This window comes from Bubalus kerabau, chromosome 19, assembly GCF_029407905.1.
Source record: "Bubalus kerabau isolate K-KA32 ecotype Philippines breed swamp buffalo chromosome 19, PCC_UOA_SB_1v2, whole genome shotgun sequence".
Classification (NCBI taxonomy): domain Eukaryota; kingdom Metazoa; phylum Chordata; class Mammalia; order Artiodactyla; family Bovidae; genus Bubalus; species Bubalus kerabau.
This window is the reverse complement of record NC_073642.1, coordinates 17,138,949-17,157,654: the sequence shown is the minus strand read 5'-3', so window position 1 is coordinate 17,157,654 and position 18,706 is coordinate 17,138,949. Positions and strand designations below refer to the sequence as shown.

General features: G+C 46.3%; 1 protein-coding gene across 5 annotated transcripts in view; it reads right to left on the bottom strand.

Annotated features, from left to right (window-relative positions):
• AKAP13 (A-kinase anchoring protein 13) overlaps positions 1-18,706 on the bottom strand; it is a 322,447-nt gene that overhangs the window by 110,572 nt on the left and 193,169 nt on the right. The window contains exon 1 of one of the 5 annotated variants that reach the window (XM_055556688.1): positions 1,206-1,950. The exons of the other annotated variants lie outside the window; for them this stretch is intronic. Coding sequence (XP_055412663.1) covers positions 1,206-1,286 — 81 coding nt within the window. The 5' untranslated portion in view covers positions 1,287-1,950. Of the gene's footprint in view, positions 1-1,205; positions 1,951-18,706 lie in introns of those variants that run through there. 5 annotated transcript variants of the gene reach the window in all.

Sequence of the window (18,706 nt, the reverse complement as noted above, 5' to 3'; positions counted from 1 at the left end):
AGACGGCAGTTCCCCCTCATCGGTGTCCCAAAGGGTGGTCTCAGTTCACTGGCATCTGTGTCTAGCTTTCTGAGCCATGCTTGGCCTCAGTGGATCAGCGGAAAAAATGAGGGAGTCTCAAGTAATAAACTGAACTGATCAATCAATGCGAAAGCACCCCTACCTCCCTGACCGGGACAATACATTCCTCCTGCGCCTGCACTCCCCTGGTTCCACACCCTCATCAGCTCAGGTACTGAGGTTCTCTGGCAACCCTGAAGCACTTGGCTGGCTTCGAGTTTTCCCTGCCTTTGCCAGAAAATGGCTAAACTTCCAAAAAGTGCTCCCTGAGTCGTCCAACATTCCCAGACTCCCACCTTATGGCTGGAGGAGTTCTTACTAATTTTAGACTCAAGGATGCCTTCTGTGAACAATTAGCTGGCCAGAGGCCCCGCCCCCATCCTGCTGAGACAGCCAGCATCACTAACGGGAGAAAACAAACACAGCCATTAACAGTCAGAGGCGAGACCTGTAAAGCAGTCAAACCAAGCCAAAACGGCCACTGTGCCACTTCGATCAACAGACTGAGTGGAGATCTTTCCAAAGGAAATAAGTACTATCTTCCCCCCAAGAGCTGTGAGAGAAAAAAAAAAGAACAGAAAGAGAAGAGAAAAAAGAAACTCAGGCAAAAGACAGACTAGGAGACAGAGGCAGATGGGGAGACACCGATAGATAATGATGCCTCTACGGATGGGGCCCTGGGGTGGGGACGCTGGGGACAGAGGGACACAGACCTCCCTGGAAAAGAGCAACTGACGGTGAAGTTCTCCACCGGCGATTTACAAGAGTAGGAGGTTCTCTTGAGCAGAAGAACCCACTTTAAAGCAAGTAAAATGACACTGACACCTAAGTGACTCGATGATTTTTAAGTCCCCATTGTTTCTGGTCAGATATTCTGCTGCTGCTGCTAATTGCTTCAGTCGTGTCCGACTCTGTGCGACCCCATAGACGGCAGCCCACAAGGCTCCCCCGTCCCTGGGATTCTCCAGGCAAGAACACTGGAGTGGGATATTCTGCTAGGAACCTTAAAATCACCAACCCAACTCCACAATCCCCACTGTACACGCACACACATACACGCCTCTCAGCTCTTCTCCCAATACAGGGTGGCCAGGGCCCCAGCTACTGGATTCAGAGGCAGGAGGCGGCTGCGGCGAGGCCCTTACCTTCAGCAGCACCACGTCCACGGTCCTGTCCACCTTGGAGATGTCACACAGGCTGTAGCGCCTCTTGTGCCGCTCGTACATTTTGTCCAAATGCAGCAGAGAGGACACGAGATGCAGGGGCGGGACCCACTATGTAACCTGGGGCGTCGGGGTGCTCCCGCAAGCCCCCAGGTCTGAACCTCTTACGGGGAGCCGGAGGGGGTTTCTGCCGTCCGGACTCCTCTATGAAGACAACCTCGAGGGGGTCAAACCACGCAGGACCCCAAGTCCCTCACCGGACGGAGAACTTCCTGGCAGTGCCTGAGCCCCGGGCCAACTCACAGTATCCACAGTAATCGCCCCTGGATGCTATACTTTAGTCAGATCTCGACGGAGAGAGAAGCACAGACTGTTTCCATCACGGGCGATAACTCCAGGAGAAAAATGAAGGCTTAACGGGCTACGCATGCCGGCCGACGCACGTGGCAGGGAACAGCCCAGAGCAGGCGAGAAAAAATCCAGTATGTGCCTTGTCGGGAAAAGACAAGCAGAGAAGAAGGGAAGACAGCTCTACTTCGCAGGGATAGCAGGACAAAATTTTCTCATGAAAACCTCTTCTTGCTTAAAAAAACAAAAGCAAGGAAAAGCAGTATTTCCTTCACAGGGGAAAAAAAAAAAGCAAGCAAACTGAAATTCTGAGATTCTGTTCAGAGAAAGAGTCTCTAGTCAGCCTCTTGCTCGCCAGGCAGCAGGGCTTGGTTCTGATTTCAGCTGAAAAGTCTAATGACAGCGGACTGAAAGCAGGAAGGAAAAAAAAAAGCCCACTCCTCCCCCCCATGCTCCCTCCCTTCTGGGGCGCGGGCCCCTCTTCCCTCCCTCCCTCAGCAACGTCACGACTGGCCCTTTCGGCTCAGTACCAGCAGCCTCCGAGGCTTGAAAACCTAAAGGCAGTGCTGGGAACATGATTCATCCCCAGACGAAGAGGAGAAAAACAAGGCTTCCTTTTCCAGCCGGCTTCCTCCTCCTCCTCCTCTCACGCTGCTTCCTATGAAACAGGCTCTGTAGGGCACCCCCAGATGCGCCCCGGGCTGAGGTCGGGGCGGCGTGGGGATGGGGGGGTGGGCATCCTGCACACCGCAGGCGAGCACGACACGCTTCTCTGTCCCCCAAAGTCAGGGAAGTGGCCACTGCCCCGGACGCACGCTGCAGCGCCCTGCCAGGCGCAAACCAGTGATTTAACGTGAGAAAAATGCTAGCCTGAGCCTTCAGGGACATGTCTCCAGGACCCACAAGGGCTTACGGAAGTGGCCGGCAAGGCTTAGAGATCAAGAGGTCAGTTAGGTTTTTCTTTTTTTTTGCAGAGAGGAAGGGAGTGATGGGGTGGGTGGGTGGGAGGGGTGCTTTTAGACCAGTGATGAGGAGAGGAGGAGGAGGGACCGGTGCGCGGGCACGCGCGTCAGCTGCACTGGCGGGGCCAAGGGGTGCCCCTGGAGGGCCTTCTCCCCCTCTCGCGACCGAGCCCGCGGGGGCGCCGTCACTCCATACGCCCGCCCTCTGGCCCCACCCTAGCCACGATCATCAGAGGTGGACCTGCCCCAGAACTCATCTTCTCGCTGGTGTCAGAAATGATCTGGGTGGGAAAGGAGGAGAAAGAACTGGGGAGGACACGGGCGGGTGGGGGTGGGGGGGAGTGGAGACGGAAAAACTGAAAGGATGTTCTCCTTCTAGGAGAGTCAGGCTGCTGACGTTTCCCTCAAGGGGCCACAGGCGGAGTCCTTGGCTTGGCCCTGCCAGTGTGGGTGAGGGGGCTCCAAGGCCACAAGCAAAAGGAGAAGAGATTTAATACCGAAATTTCCATCGGTATCACTAACAGAGCTGATGGAGAGGCTTTCCAGGAACAATAAAAGAGGCAGAGATGGGCTGGTGAGTCACCATGCCCTCTGGCCAGGCCGTCAAGTGGCTGACCAGCTCAGAGGAGAGCGAGGCAGCGAACCCCACCAGGACGCACCTCCCTGCTGCCCCGGACATGCGGCAGCTGTGGCCCAACCCGCTCAAAGCCTGCAGCCTGTCCATCCCAGTCTCCTCCACGGGGTGGGGTGGACGGGCCCTCCCTGCCCCATATGCCCACAGCGCGAAAGCCTGCAGCCTGTCCATCCCAGTCTCCTCCACGGGGTGGGGTGGATGGGCCCTCCCTGCCCCATATGCCCACAGCGCGAAAGCCTGCAGCCTGTCCATCCCAGTCTCCTCCACGGGGTGGGGTGGACGGGCCCTCCCCTGCCCCATATGCCCACAGCGCGAAAGCCTGCAGCCTGTCCATCCCCGTCTCCTCCACGGGGTGGGGTGGACGGGCCCCCCCTGCCCCATATGCCCACAGCGCGAAAGCCTGCAGCCTGTCCATCCCAGTCTCCTCCATGGGGTGGGGTGGACGGGCCCTCCCCTGCCCCATATGCCCACAGCGCGAAAGCCTGAAGCCTGTCCATCCCAGTCTCATCCACGGGGTGGGGTGGACGGGCCCTCCCCTGCCCCATATGCCCACAGCGCGCATCGCGCTGTGACGCTACCAGTGTGGACAGTGAACCAGATGTTGCTTTTCATGAGTGACAATGGAAAACAGACGACTGGAGAGAGAGTAGAAAGCTGTAAATAAAATTCTAACTCGAGCTTACCCAAAGGGTGGGAACCTGGCCGGTGACTTACGACGACTTTGAAAACTATGTGGTCTAGGATACGAATGGAAAGATCCTTTAGGTTTTGGTGCGGGGAAAAATGGATGGTTTATTATCTTTCCTGTACGAACTTTCACCAAGCTGTCACTCAGAACTCTCCCTCCTCCCCACAGAAAGACAGAGCCACCTCCCCTCTGTCCTCAACATGGTTTATTCCCCACTGCCGCTCCCTTCTGTTTTAATTAGAATCAAATGTTTCCTGCTTCCAAGGTTCCCAGGCTTCTCCCTAGGGATCATAGATGCTTTAATCACCATAAAGCCTTTCTATTCCCAGTCTCATCTAACTACTGACTTCAATGCAGATAATCTACTGATTGAACAGATACTCTACATTCTGTTATCTGCATGTATGCTGCCTTGCAACAAAGGCAAACAAAAGAAACAAACAACAAAATCTCTGCCCTCTAGAAATTTAAAAGAAATCTGTTTCACAGTAATACAACTGTCTGAAATGGCCCAGGTTACTGTTTTGAGACGGTTTAATTTTTTTTTTTTTTTAATTTCTGCTGAGATGCTGGCTTTGCACTGCAGGCTGGAAATTGAGACTTCCTAGCTGCTTGGTACACATAAACATGTTAAGAGGATTTGGAACTGTAATTGCGTGTTCTGTTCCATCTTGGAGAACAAATCCTCTGGGCAGGGAACACATGCCCTGGGTGGGGAACACGAGTCTGCTTTGCTGTCCCTCTGGATCCGTTCGATACTCGCCACAGAAGACAGAGTCTGCGGTCCTGCGCTTTCGCTGTTGATCTGACAGTTCCAAGTTTTTATCAAAAACATCTGCAACTGCCAAGCAGTTATTCTGTTAGGATTTTGAAACTCAGAAACCAATCGTTTTATTTCCAAACCAAAGCTGAGACCTATGAAGCTTCGTTTTGAGGATATGTCTCTTTTCCTTTAATTTTGGGAACTTAAAGAGTAAAATATGTTTATTTACAACCTCTTTTCACAATAGTAATTATTCACAAGATTACTTATATCTCCCTCCATCCCACACTCCAGCCACAACAAGGAGGCCTCAGTTCAGTTTAGTCGCTCAGTCGTGGGGACTCCGTGTCACCCCATGGACTGCAGCACGCCAGGCTTCCCTGTCCACCACCAACTTCCGGAGCTTACTCAAAGTCAAACAAGGAGGCCTACATTCTTCAATAGAAGCAACCAGTGCTAAAAGTCTGTTCATACCACAGGCCTGATGTATCTTAAAGATTCCAGAAAACAAAGTATAAAAATATTTTTATGAATTTTACTTTAACTAGAGCGTTTCTGTTCATGAGTTAAATTTTCCCTCGATATTTAATTCCAAGATCTAACACCTTATCTAAATTATTTAAGCATTCTTATGGGTCAGCGCTATTTGGCTGCTTTTTAGTGAGGGCAGAACCCTACCTGTAGCCCCATAGCAAAGTTTCTGAAATAGGACACCATCTAGTGGGTATACTGAGGACCCAAACAGAACACAAAGGCCAGTGAGCACTGTGGTCGGAGGGTGGGGTGTCTGCTGCTGCTGAAACATCTGTTCTGTAACCTCAAAGTCTGAACATACAGCGCTAGCCTGTCACTGGCTCGAAGACACACCAATGATCAATTTAACATGTTTATGTGTCTCTGCAAGGAGCACAAGGTGAAAAGGAAAGGTTCTTTCCATCCGTAGGTCTGTCACATCTCACTGCGCACCCTGGGATAATTAGACTGACTCTTGGACCTAGGTTTCCAGAACTGGGGAGTGAGAAGGGCTGGACACTAGGTCATATCTGAAGTTCCTTCTTGATCTGCTATGGTCAGCCAGAGACTAACAAATCTTTATCACTTGCCAAATAACTCACAGGATGTGGGTGCAGTGGAGAAGGAAAAAGGAATTGAGAAGTTCTCTCAAAACCTGTTGTAGAAAACATGCAGTGTATTCTTGCATAATTATATTTCCCACCTCCACTTTTCACATCAAATGAAAAGGAAGGAAGCGACTAGCAGAGTCTTCAGTTTTCACGAATGTATGATTTCATTAACCTAAAAATAGTCACCAAGACCTACAAACTTGTTGGTGGCAAAATTTACTAAAATACAGATAAAACATTTATACAGATAAAACATTTATACTGTTTTTTCTTATTAACAGCCTCCACTTGAGCAACTCCAGACTGTTTAAACTAAGTCTGCTTCATATAAGATACCTGAGTATTTGAGAGAAGATGAGAAGGATTTGCAGCAACTGCACTGCGCCCACAGAGGATTTCCTTTTCCATTTCAGTTTGGGTGTTTGATCGGGTGCTGCTGATCCAGGAGAGCGAGGCAGAGGCCCCCTCCCCTGCATTTCTGTCACGCCCAGCTCTGGAGGTTGCAGGAAGGTTAAAAGAGGAAAGGGGACTAGGAAGACCTGGAGGGCGGTGACCAGCCAACCAGCAATTCTACCTGGCAGTCCCTCTGCTTTAATCCTTTCTCACCTTTTCCAAGAAGAAATCTGAACACAAGTTAGCTGATGGCAGCAGCAAGAAGCAATTAAGGTGGAAGAGAGCAAGACAGAGCTTTAGAAACGTCTCTTCACCAACCTGTGCACCTCACAGGAAAACAGGTCTCATGGAACAAGCACACAAATGTTAAATTTTACTAAAATTACCAGCAGCTTGATGATAGAAAAGGAAGAAGGAGGGGAGAAAGGCAGACATCCAGATCAGATTTCTTCTGGAAAAGTGGTGATGGGACAATGTAACCTCTAGGACAGGTCTTTTGGAGGCAAGATTTATTAATAACATTTACTGAGTGCTTCCTGTATGCCACCTGCACCCACATGTACCATTTCGTTTATTCTTCATAAAAAGCTAAAGGGTGAAATGACACTGTCTACTTTACAGATGCAGAAAAGTACCACCGAGTTTAAGTCGGGTGTATCAGGCCATGTGGGCTTCCCTGGTGCCTCAGTAGTAGAGAATCCACCTGCCAACGCAGGAGACGCAGGTTTGATCCCTGGGTCAGGAAGATCCTCTGGAGGAGGAAATGGCTACCCACTCCAGCATGCTTGCCTGGAGCATCAACCTCATGGACAGAGGAGCCTGGTGAACTAAAGCCCATGGGGTCGCAAAGAGTTGGACACGACTCAGCAACTAAACCACAACGAGGTCACACAACGAATGAGTCTGCATTAAAGTCAATTCGAGAAATTTTTCTTTCCACATGCATCTTATTTTGCCTTGAGTAATCCCCTAAACTGAAAGAAAGAACTCTCAGGGAGAAAACGTAGGTCAAAGTTTCAGGAAACAAAACTAGAACTCACTTCTCGTATCACTGGCATTCTGTTTTTTCAATCATTGGCATTTTCACATCTGATTTTACAAAAATGAAAAAGGACAGAAAAAGACTATTTTTTCAATAAAAATGACATATGGTTCCTAATTTTAGAAAGTACCGGTAGAAAAAGTGTGTTATTACACTAAATGGACTCAACTTCTTTGCCATCATTTTAATACTTGACGTTTAATTTTTTTAAATAGCTTCTCACTATGTTAATGTTACAAAAATCAGAATGCACACATCCAGCATAGAGACGAAGAGTTTTACTGACAACTGTCTCCAGGTCTCCTTCAGAATGACTGGCTGTACTGCTTTCCTCTTGGGAACAAACATGAAGTGAAGTGAAGTCGCTCAGTCGTGTCCGCCTCTTTGCGACCCCGTGGACTGTAGCCCACCAGGCTCCTCCGTCCATGGGATTCTCCAGGCAAGAATGCTGGAGTAGATTGCCATTTCCTTCTTCCCGACCCAGGGATCGAACCCAGGTCTCCCACATAACAGGCAGACCCTTTAACCTCTGAGCCACCAGGGAACAAACATAAGTTACTTCTTATGGCAGCTTTTAAATGAGTATCTGAAGATACTCATCATGACTCACCACCCTCCTCAAAGCTTCTCCTCTGGCTCGTGGTTCCCACAACTGTTCCCCATGCCACAGGGTACCCAACTGAGGGCCCTGCAGTTAGGGGGTGTCCTTTGTGTGATGCGAACACCAAGACAAAAACCCTCTGGTGCTGAGTACACTGGGACGACTAAGATCAAACTGCCTTTCTTTTCAACAGACATACCACACTGCTAGACAAATATAAGCTTGTGGTGAAGTACGTCACTTCCCATACCTTTTTGTTGGACATATCAAAACAGGTCTCTTCCATACTATAATCACGAGATTTTACTGTAAACCCCACTTTATACATTTTCCTCTTTAAAATGTACTAGGTATTTTGTAAACATTTAACATTTTTAGAATTTTCAAAGGGTCCCAAAGAATGTGGCTTTAAAATACATTAATATTTTAAAAACCTAGACTGCTACAGATGCCAAAAATGGCAAGTTTAGTATCAACAGCCATTTAAACAAGCAACAAATTCTACATGGAAGAATACTGCTGTGATCGCTACGTCTCACGAGCCACTGTCCTGAATCTTCAACAAGCTTTTTGAAATTAGTTCAATCATGAGACAAATATTCACTGAACACCTATGTTTGGCACTGAGAATATAATAGAGAACCAGACGGACATTAAATAGTAAAAACAATGTGTGTGAGAAATGCCCAACTAGAGGACTCCCAGGCTACCACAAACTCGTGCCTTCAGATGGAGCATCAGCGTCTGTGTCTGGGGCGTGGGAGAACGGCTGGGATGGGCACACTGATGATGGAAATCAACACAGAGGTGTGACATCGAGAAGCCAGAGAGCAAGAGTGGTAAACAGAGCCCGATGCTGCAAGAAAGTCAGGTCATAAGAGAAGGGGGTTCTGCTCTGTGAATGCTCCGTGGACCCTGGTTGGGGAGAGCAAGTTCTGGGGCCGTAGTGGAGTGAGGAAGGCTGAACTGCAATTTCTTTTGAATGTCTACCATTTCACAGGGGAAATTCTAAGTTCTGTCATATACTCCACTTCCTCCGGTTATCTCGTGAGATATCTTACTCTTCAGACAAAGTGCGTTAGTGAATCCTTAAAGAATGGCTGCTACAGGATGGCCAACCTGGGAATACACTTTAGTGCGTAAAAACCTTTCTGAGAAGGAAACGAAGCATCAGCAGAGAAAAAGGACCGCTGACACAAGGTGAGTTCTATGCCTGTTATGTCGGTTCTGTCCTAGAGATTGTGTCAGAGACCGAAGGAGAACCCTTGAGTGCAGGCACTGTGTCTTGGTCAGGAACACGAACAAAAGCTACTGCTTGAGGAGAGAGCAGCGTGGACGGTGTCTGGCAAGGAAATGGAAACAGAAGGGAAGGGCCAACAACTGAGAAACTCCCTTTCCATATGATCATCTATGAAAATAAGAACAGACCTCATTTCATAAAACAAAGGCAATGAGGTCAGGCAAACAGCACTGAAAACTGTAGACCATCGTTTCCCAAGGGACGGCGTCATCCCCAGCGCCGCGGCCAACAGCAGCCAACTAGCTAATATCAGCCAAGATTATTTATCTGTTTGACAATACTTAAGTATCGGCTGAAGTTACAGGGCTCTGTGAGGTGTCACGAGAGATGTCCAGATGGATGAGATGCTTTTGGGACCTTAAGGAAACAAACCAGGGACCATGGGAAGAAACGTACATATGAGAAAGTCTGGGTAGTACAGATGAAACGCAGATTTCAGCAAGGAGTACGGAGCTCTGGCTGAGCTGACCAGGCAGAAGAGTTTCATGAAGGTGGTGCTTTAACATGAAGGGACAGAAAGACAGAAAAAGGGAGGGAGGAGGCAGGCAACCCCGATGCAGACAGAGATCGAAGGTACAAGTGCTGATGTGCAGCAGGTATGACCAAGGACTGGCAAGCCGTCCGTTACCTGCATCAGACTCAAGACAGCGCTGCGACACTGGTGTGGACAGCGCTCACCGCCTGGATTCCAGAAGCACCCAATGCCTGGCTCAAGGGTCGAGACGCTACTCAGAGGCAACAGGGAGCCACCAAAGGTGCTACAGCATGGAAGCGGCTCAATTTGTGCTGTAATTCAGAAAATCTGTAAGTCTCTAGCCTCCTCAAGTCTCCTGTTCGAGGGGATACCACGCCATGATCCTTATCCAACCTCGTTTGCTGTCGGTCCTCAAGATGAGTAGACAGTTGGTCTCTCGAGCTTCCACAACTAGGATGAGAGGGTTCTTCCTACTTCAGTGACCCTGGTTCTTAGGACAACTGTGGTTTCTGTAATTCCCTACCTGGTCTCTCCACCTTCCCACATTTCTATTAAGAGTCAGGCTCTCTGCCACCTCCGACTCTCCTTGTAACTCTGCGCTGTGAACCGTGGTGTCCTCAGACCGCTGCCCCGCTGCCACGAGTTCCAGCCTGTGCTCTCCCTTGCGGCTGCACGCTGCTCTCTAAGTAGAATGCTGAGGGCAACGAGTACTTCTTAAATCTCTCCCAGTCTCTCCAAAACTGGTCCTAGACATCCGAGAGCTAGAGGAGAAACTGATTATACATCCGTTTGCTGCCACAATCATAATCCTAGGACTTTTCAAAAGGCTGACCAGATTTAGTTAGTAAACAAGAGAAGTCTTGGTCAATGTTATACACAAAAGGTGAGCCATCTGGAAGAGTTTTTACACTTAAAGGATAGAAGTCCTGGCCAGACATGAAAACTGGTGCTCAAAATAATCACACCTTTAGGAAAAATTTGAATCCCACGTAAAATGAAAAAGTGTCACTTCAGGAAATCACTTGACTTATTCTTATTTTTCACTTCACAGAATGAAGAACAGCTCCAGCAGAGTCAGTCAGACGAGCCAAAAAGTGACTCAGCTTCCCATGGACAATGTCCCTTGGCCCTCCCAGGCAAACCCAGTACAGTCATGCCTTCCAAAAAAATGAAGAAGTATAACTTGCTTTTTATATCAACTGTCTTGCTTTTTATATCAACTGTCGAAAAGACAAAACAAAGGGAAAAGAGAAAAACCCTCCAAGAAGAAAACCTACTTTTTAACACTACTGATGGGAGATAAAAATAAAAAGACATACAGTAAAAAAAAGAATACATCTAAGTATTTTGTATATTCATGCCTGAGGCGTGAATACTATGTAAGTATTAGTTGCTATGATAGTTTTATTTTTATTATTGCATCTTTGCCTTATTTTTTTAAGAAGGTATCTAAGTCAGCTTACAATTGATGCCTTCAAATGGTGGTGCCAGAGAAGACTCTGGAGAGACCCCTGGGCAAGAAGATCAAATCAGTCAATTCTAAGGGAAATCAACCCTGAATATTCACTGGAAGGACTGATGCTGAAGCTGAAGCTCCAATACTTTGGCCACCTGATGCAAAGAAGAGTCAACTCACTGGAAAAGACCCTGATGCTGGGCAAGATTGAGGGCAGGAGAAGGCAGAGACAGAGGACGAGATGGTTGGATGGCATCACCAACTCAATGGACTTGAGTTTGAGTGAACTGCAGAAGACACTCAAGGAGAGCGTAGTCTGATGTGCTGCAGTTCAGGGGATCACAAAGGGTCAGACACAACTTAGCAAGTGAACAACAATAACAGGAGGGTGCATATGGGAAAAAAGCAAGGAACTGAACATCCCACTCAAGTCAGAGCTGAAAGAACACGATGCTTCTGCTTTGATTCAGATCACCGTGTTCCCTCTGAAAATATGGTGTATCACGAGACGGCAAACCAGAGGGAAAAGTCAGGCTTTCGTTCCTCTGCTAAGTGGAGAAGGTGGGGAGCTGCCCCGGAAGCTAAGACTAAAGGAACATCTCAGTATCTGAACCTGAAAGCCGAGCGGTTTTAGGGAGAAGCGGTTCTGTAAACTTTAAGGTCAAGACAGGACTGGGAACCCAGATTTAAGAGTTAGCCTTGGGGGAAAAAAAAAGAAAAAAGCCTCTTCATGTGAGGGTAAGGGAAAGAAGAAAAAGACAGATATTTATAGATGTTTTTTCCTGGCCAATCCCCAAGTGCCCAATTTGGACTGAACTGAAAATGTCCCTGAACAGTCCCCTTCCAGACGGCCAAAATACCAGTGACCGCTGGGACAGAGAGCACGTGGCTCTCAGAGGAGACTGGGAGGAAGGCTGAGGACCACGCCAGCCTCGAGGGTCTCTCCCCTCACCTGCCCCCGGAAGACTCGCCCCCCATGCTCAAGTGAGACGAGACACTTGCCTGAGTCCATGCTCCTTCCCTCGCGCTTCTCCCCATGGAAGCAACACCGGTCAGAAGACGCCTTCACGTGCTATCACAGCCCGATGCCTCCACTGACCACCTCAGTCAAAAACCTGGCCTGTCCTTCCTCCGACCCTATCAGAACTGTGCTAGCCCTCCTACCATACTTAAGTCACCCACACACTGGTTATCACCGTCTTCTGGGACTCTGCGGTACAAGTTTCTTGGACCAGAAGATCTGTTTACTTGGGCTTTCCTATAGGTTCTTGGGCTTACTGAGCATTCAACAAACAGTTCCCATGTGAATGAAACAGTATCTACCTCTCTGTCTGAAGAGGGACTTTCAGGGAAGGTCACGCATTCTCGGAGCAGATCAAACTGGGGCAGGCAACCTAGATTCAGAAGCTCCTTTATTCATAAATTTACATAATTCATGGATTTCTGATACAGAAACATGCACTCCTGCATCAAAGAGATGTCTGCTTTGGTCAACACAAACAGATGGTGTTAGTTAAACCTCATCAATAAATGGGACACATCAGAAATTAATCAGTAAGTAAAAGAACAGAATCCTCTGCCTACCCTGAATTTTTTTTTTTTTTTTTTAAACAATTGCAGTTTGGGTGGCTTCTGTAAGATCATCCCTGCTAGAGATTTATCTAACTAAATACATATTAATTCGGGGTTATTATTTCATTTGTTCATAGTTTTCACCTGATATCCCACTATGTATTTTATACATATTTATATAAACATAATATATGTACACAACAGTCAATTCAGGACCAAGGTTCATGGAAACATTTTGATACTTTCTCCAAAGATATGCATGTGTGTATGCAGGCGTGCGCACATGTGTGTGTATGAGTGTTTGTGCATGTTAACTTTAACGCCCCAGAATACTGCACATCACTGACTGTCCATGCACTGTCTCAAGAGTAGCACATCTAACCAACCAGGGAGCCCGTGGAGACAGTGTAAGTAACAGTAAGAACATGAAGTACTATTAGGGTAACCTCGTGAGGTCCCAGCACTCAGCAGGAAGGACACAGAAGGCCTGGCTCAGTCTGTCCCTGCAGTCTGTACATATAAGAGTATTATTAACCCTTCTCTTTTGCCTCCCCTGTGAGGATGTTATAACAATAAGCACTGCGTCCGTGCTCATTTGCTCAGTGCTGTCCAACTCTTTTATGACCCGATGGACTGTAGCCCTCCAGACTCCTCTGTCCACGGGATTTTCCAGGCAGGAATACTGGAGTGGGTTGCCATTTCCTTCTCCAAGGGATCTTCCCTACACAGGGACTGAATCTGTGTCTCCTGTCTCCTGCATCTCCTGCATTGGCAGGTGGATTCTTGTACCACTGAGCCACCTGTGAAGCAACAGCATTAGTATTCTGAAGAGCACAATTTATTTAATGTGGTTTGCTGTTACTATTTCTCTTTCATACAAGTAGACTTTCCCTGGGTCTGAATTCTAATGGCTCTATGCCATTCTTACACTGATAAACCCTAAGAAAACCCTTGATCTGTTCTGTGTTACTACAAAGGTCACTCTCAATTCTACGTAGAGGTTCAATCCCAAATACTCGTGTTAATGGGCTATCAATGTGAAACTTCCTATTCTCCACATAATTTTTAGCTGCAACTCCTGGCATCCTGATTAAATCAGCCTTTTAAAGCTGTACTAACAAAATGTAAAAGCCTCAAATATATTTGCTATAGAAATAGGAAATCAAGAAAAAATTAAGGAAAAAAAAACAAAGAAACAGGAAATCAAATTTCAAAAGAAAGGGAACTACTTAAGGTTTTAACAGTGCCCTAAGGAGAGATGTTGATAAGTGAAGTATAATCTTCAGTCCAGTGAAGTCATACTTACAAAAAACCTGTCAATTAACTAGAAAATACGCCTTGTCAAACTACTTCCTGGGTTCCTTCTTCTTTCAAGTCACCCACCAGCCATCGTACATGATAAACGCCCGTCGTGTGTGGGACGGTGTGGCAGGTCCCTAACAATGGCTAAGAGAGCATCCCTGGCAGGAGGGGCGGTACTGCCAGGCTTCTTGGTTCCTAGCAGCTCCACCAAGAGCAAAGAGGAGGCTACACAAGAGGTCTGTGGTGCAGGATGACACAGCCCTTCAGAGAAGGGTCTCAAAGAATCAAAGACTAAGCACCCAGGGAGGTTCCCAGGATGCATTTCACTCAGAATACCTGGTAGACAGAGAGGAGTCTGGCGTGGCTGGCAGCTGGCCTGTGGAACAGCAGAGCTGACGGGACCGTCCAAGTAATCCAAGGAGCCAGACTGTGAAGTCCCTGCCACACCACTAAGTTCAGCAAGCATCTCTAACATGACCTGGAGCAGTGGGTCTCAACGTATGGTCTACAAAACCTTCAAGGGCCTGGAGACCTCTTCAGGGCACCCGTGGGGTCGAAACTATTTTCACAGTCACTTGCCCCTTTGCTGTATTGACATTTGCACTGACAGGCCTCAGCACAAATGAAGGCAGAGCTACCAAAGTGAATCAGCACTTTGTACTTCTTCACAGTACAAAAAAACAAAAAGAAACAACATTTTCACACAGAACATCCTTGAGGAAGCTGTAAACATTATTACTAGCATTCAATTTCAAGCTTTAGGTACACATCTTTCTAATACTATGTGACAACGGGGTGTTGACATAAAATCCTTCTGTTATGGAGGTATGATTGTTGTCCTAAGGAAAATCACTTGTGCGATTTTTTAAGTTGTGAGCAACTATTAAAATTTCCCTTCCTTTTCATGCACTATATTTGTGAAAGACTGGATTTTCCCCTATTGCAATGGCTTGAATGTGTAAGAGATGTGAGAATCTGTTTTCTACTGAGCCAGAAGTTTGAGTAAAACAATGTCACCTCTTCCAATTTTGTTTTGGAAAAGTTGTTTTTCATGAAAATATACTCTTTATGTTAACAAGTAGTAAGTTTACTACTGTTGAAAAGTGAAGTAGTGGAAGTGTTACTCGCTCAGTCATGTCCAACTCTTTGCTACCCTATGGACTGTAGCCAGGCTCCTCTGTCCATGGGATTTTCCAGGCAAGAATACTGGAGTGGGTTCCCATGCCCTTCTCCAGGGGATCTTCCTGACACAGGGGATCAAGCCCGGGTCTCCTACTTTGCAGGCACGTTCTTTACTGTCTGAGCCACCAGAGAAGCCCTGATGTTACCGCGAATGAATTAATATTTTAATGTATCAGTTTTAATTTCTAACATAGTAGATATTTATAGATATAACTCATATAAACAAAATTTCTTTGGAGTCCTCAATAACTTCTTGAAGTATTAACGAATCTTGAGACCAAAAAGTTCAAGAACAGCTGAGTTGTAAGGCAAGAAGAAATGAGTGCTAAGGAAACCAAAGAGCCCAGGTGAGAGAAGATGAGGGCACAAATATTTAAACCAGAAGTTTGAAGGGACAAGGTAAATTTGACCAAAACATTTTTTTTAATTTGGGCTAAGAAGAAGGAATCTGGGATGAAAGTTTTCTAGCTTGCAGTCTCTTCAGCAAATGGTGTTGGGTAAGTTGGACAGTCACATGTAAATCAATAAAGTTAGAATACACCCTCACACCAAACACAAAAATAAACTCAAAATGGCTTAAAGACTTGAAGACTTAAAGATATGACTCTTATGGGCCCTAATAAAACTTATAAGCTTTTGAACAGCAAAGGAAACCATAAACAAAACAAAAAGACAGTTTGTGGAATAGGACAAAGGCTTAGTTTCCAAAATATGCAAACAGCTCATATAACTCAACAACAGAAAATAAACAAACCAATCAAAAAATGACCTAAACAGACATTTCTCCAAAGAAGACATACAGATGGCCAAAATGCATGTGAGAAAATGCTCGGCATGGCTAACTACTGGAGAAACTCAAATCAAAACGACAGTGAGGTACCACACCTTACACTGGTCAGCACGGCCATCACTAAACATCTACAAATAACAAACGCTGGAGAGGGTGCAGAGACAAGGGAACCTTCCCTTCCTGCACTGCTTGAAGCACAGTTTGGTGCAGCCGCTGTGCAAAACAGTATAATGGTTCCTCAAAGAACTAAAAACAGACTTGCCATAAGGTCCAGTAACCCTAGTCTTGGACATAAACCCAGACAAAATGAGACTTCAGAAAGATACAGGCACCTCTATGGTCATAGCAGCACTATACACAACAGCCAAGACATGGAAAACACCCTAAATGCCCATCAACAGATGAATGGATAAAGACGATGTGGTGTGCGTACATACACAGACACAGAGAAATATTAGTCAGCCATAAAAAAGAAAGAAAATAATGCCATCTGCAGCAACACGGATGGACCTAGAGATTATCGCACTAAGTGAAGTAACTAAGAGAAAGACAAATATCTGGATATCACTTACATGTGGAATCTAAAATATGACACAGACGTACTAATCTGTGAAACAGACAGAGACTCACAGACATAGGGAAAGACTTGTGGTTGCAGGAGAGGGTGGGTAGGAGGCAGAGGGGCTGATCTGGAGTTTGGGATACAGAATGGATAAACAAGGTCTACTTTATAGTACAGGGAACTATATTCAATATTCTGTGATAAACTGTAATGGAAAAGAATGCATGTATGTGTAACTGAATCACTGTATAGCAGAAATTAACACAGCACTCTAAGACAACTGTATTTCAATAAAATACATTTTAAAAAAAGAAAGAAAAACAGAGACTATATGAAAGTATAGTTTTATGTACGTGAAGCGAGGAACCAACAATTTCCTAATATGTTGAATGAAGCTGATGAACTGAGAGAAACTACAGCAGGAATGAAAAGCAGAGATGGTTTTCTGAAGAGCAAATAGAACTCTTTGGGAAAAGACTATTTCCATGAGCTACGTGCAAACAAATTTACCTGAAAGGCACTTTCTCATAGACCATACGGCTAATTCCATTTTTGAGAGACTGAGGCCCTGACCAAGCCGTAAGGTGATAGAGTAACTCCTCCAGCCAAGCTTCTGAAGTGCCAGTGAGACCAGTGCCCAGTGACGCCCACCTTTATGCCGCAGCAGTCCCTGAGAGTCATGATGATGCTGGCAAGCCATCAAGAAGAGGGTCAAGTTTCTTCAGAATTTAACAAGCCTGTCATATACATGGGTATTTCAGAAATACATGACAGCAAAGACTTTTAAATGGAAGCTCCAGCACTTGAGGCTTTACCTCCAGCGATCTGAAAACTCTGCCATTTCTAAAGGACTGCCATGTCCAAGCTTCCAGAGTGGAGAAGCTACCATCTAATTGTACAGTGGTCTTCACTCCTGGGTAGGCGGTATGAGGAGCTGCAAGCCACGATTCTAAGGAATGGATGTTGAGAACACAATTCTAAGGGATGGATGCTAAAGACATGGTAGGAGGCGTCACAGATTCCTCTCTTGCTGCCAGAGTCGAGTTGTCTCAGCTCTGCTACGCCCTGTGGTCATCAGCGCACATACACATTTGGGAACGGGGTAGGAGGAGTTATATCTCTTTAAAAGGCCATCTTGTAAAAATGACAAGCATCTGCCACATGTCTTAATTAGCCTTTATTAAAAAGAAGTTCCTAAAGAAATACTTTTTTGGTGAAAACGGATGCCAATATTTATAAAGTCCTATCTATTACATTAAAGGCGGCCCAGCGGTGCCTCTACTGCGCAATAGTTATTGAGATTTCCTCTGAGGACCAGTTTCTATCTAAAAGTTAAAAACCTTGCTTTAAAAAATATTTTGACAATTCCCACTTTTTCCTCAGCTAAATTTGTGCAATTATCATACTCCATTAAGCTAATTGGTTAGGTGATAAAATCCTTTTCACAAGAAGGATCGGCCAGCCCTTCTTTTTTTTAATATCTCATTTTATAATCTCCTCTACCCTGGGGTGATGAATTACAAGAACGTACATGAACAACTGCTAGAAGAACTAGACAACCCGGGTCTTTTCACAGCTGTTACCATTTCATGCCTTGGACAGTTGCAGATGCTGTAAAGAGACTCAGGCTGCATTATCCTTCTGCTTCCTCAGCCCCCACATTAAAGCTCTCCTTCATCTTCCCTTTCCTTTTTGCCACCTCCCTCTTTCCTGCTCCACGCTAGCACTAACTAGCTTGAGGGAGGAAGGATCAAGGCAACTTTTCACATCAGTCACTTTCAGGGCACCTTCATGCTTGCCCACCAATAAACAGGTGGTAACCCACAGGGACATTAAGTTTCAAAGAACAGTAAGACTGATTCAAAGATTATTGTGTTGAAAGGGCGTGCATTATCTTGCTTTTACTAAACAGCCATGCCATGAGATAGACGTGTGGCAATAAAGGCAAAAATTCCCCAACAGGAAGTAAAGATGAGAAAACAGCATTCTGAGGCATTGATGAGGTTTCCACACCTGGCCCCGACCCCGCCAAGGACAGCTCAAACAGCAGCTTCCAGTATGACACCAAAACCGAAGCGAATAGGTAGAAAAACAGGGAACCGGTGACACTGAGCGGCAGGTGTCCATCATCGGCATTAGCACTTCTCTGGAACCTCCCCTGGCTTCACCGAGCCCGGGGGGCTATACGGGTGGAGTGCGCCAGAGACGAGCTTTCTTTCAAGGCCTGTAGGACACATTCTTTGGACTTAAAAAGCAAAGCAAACCTCAGAGTACAGTCCACGCTATATG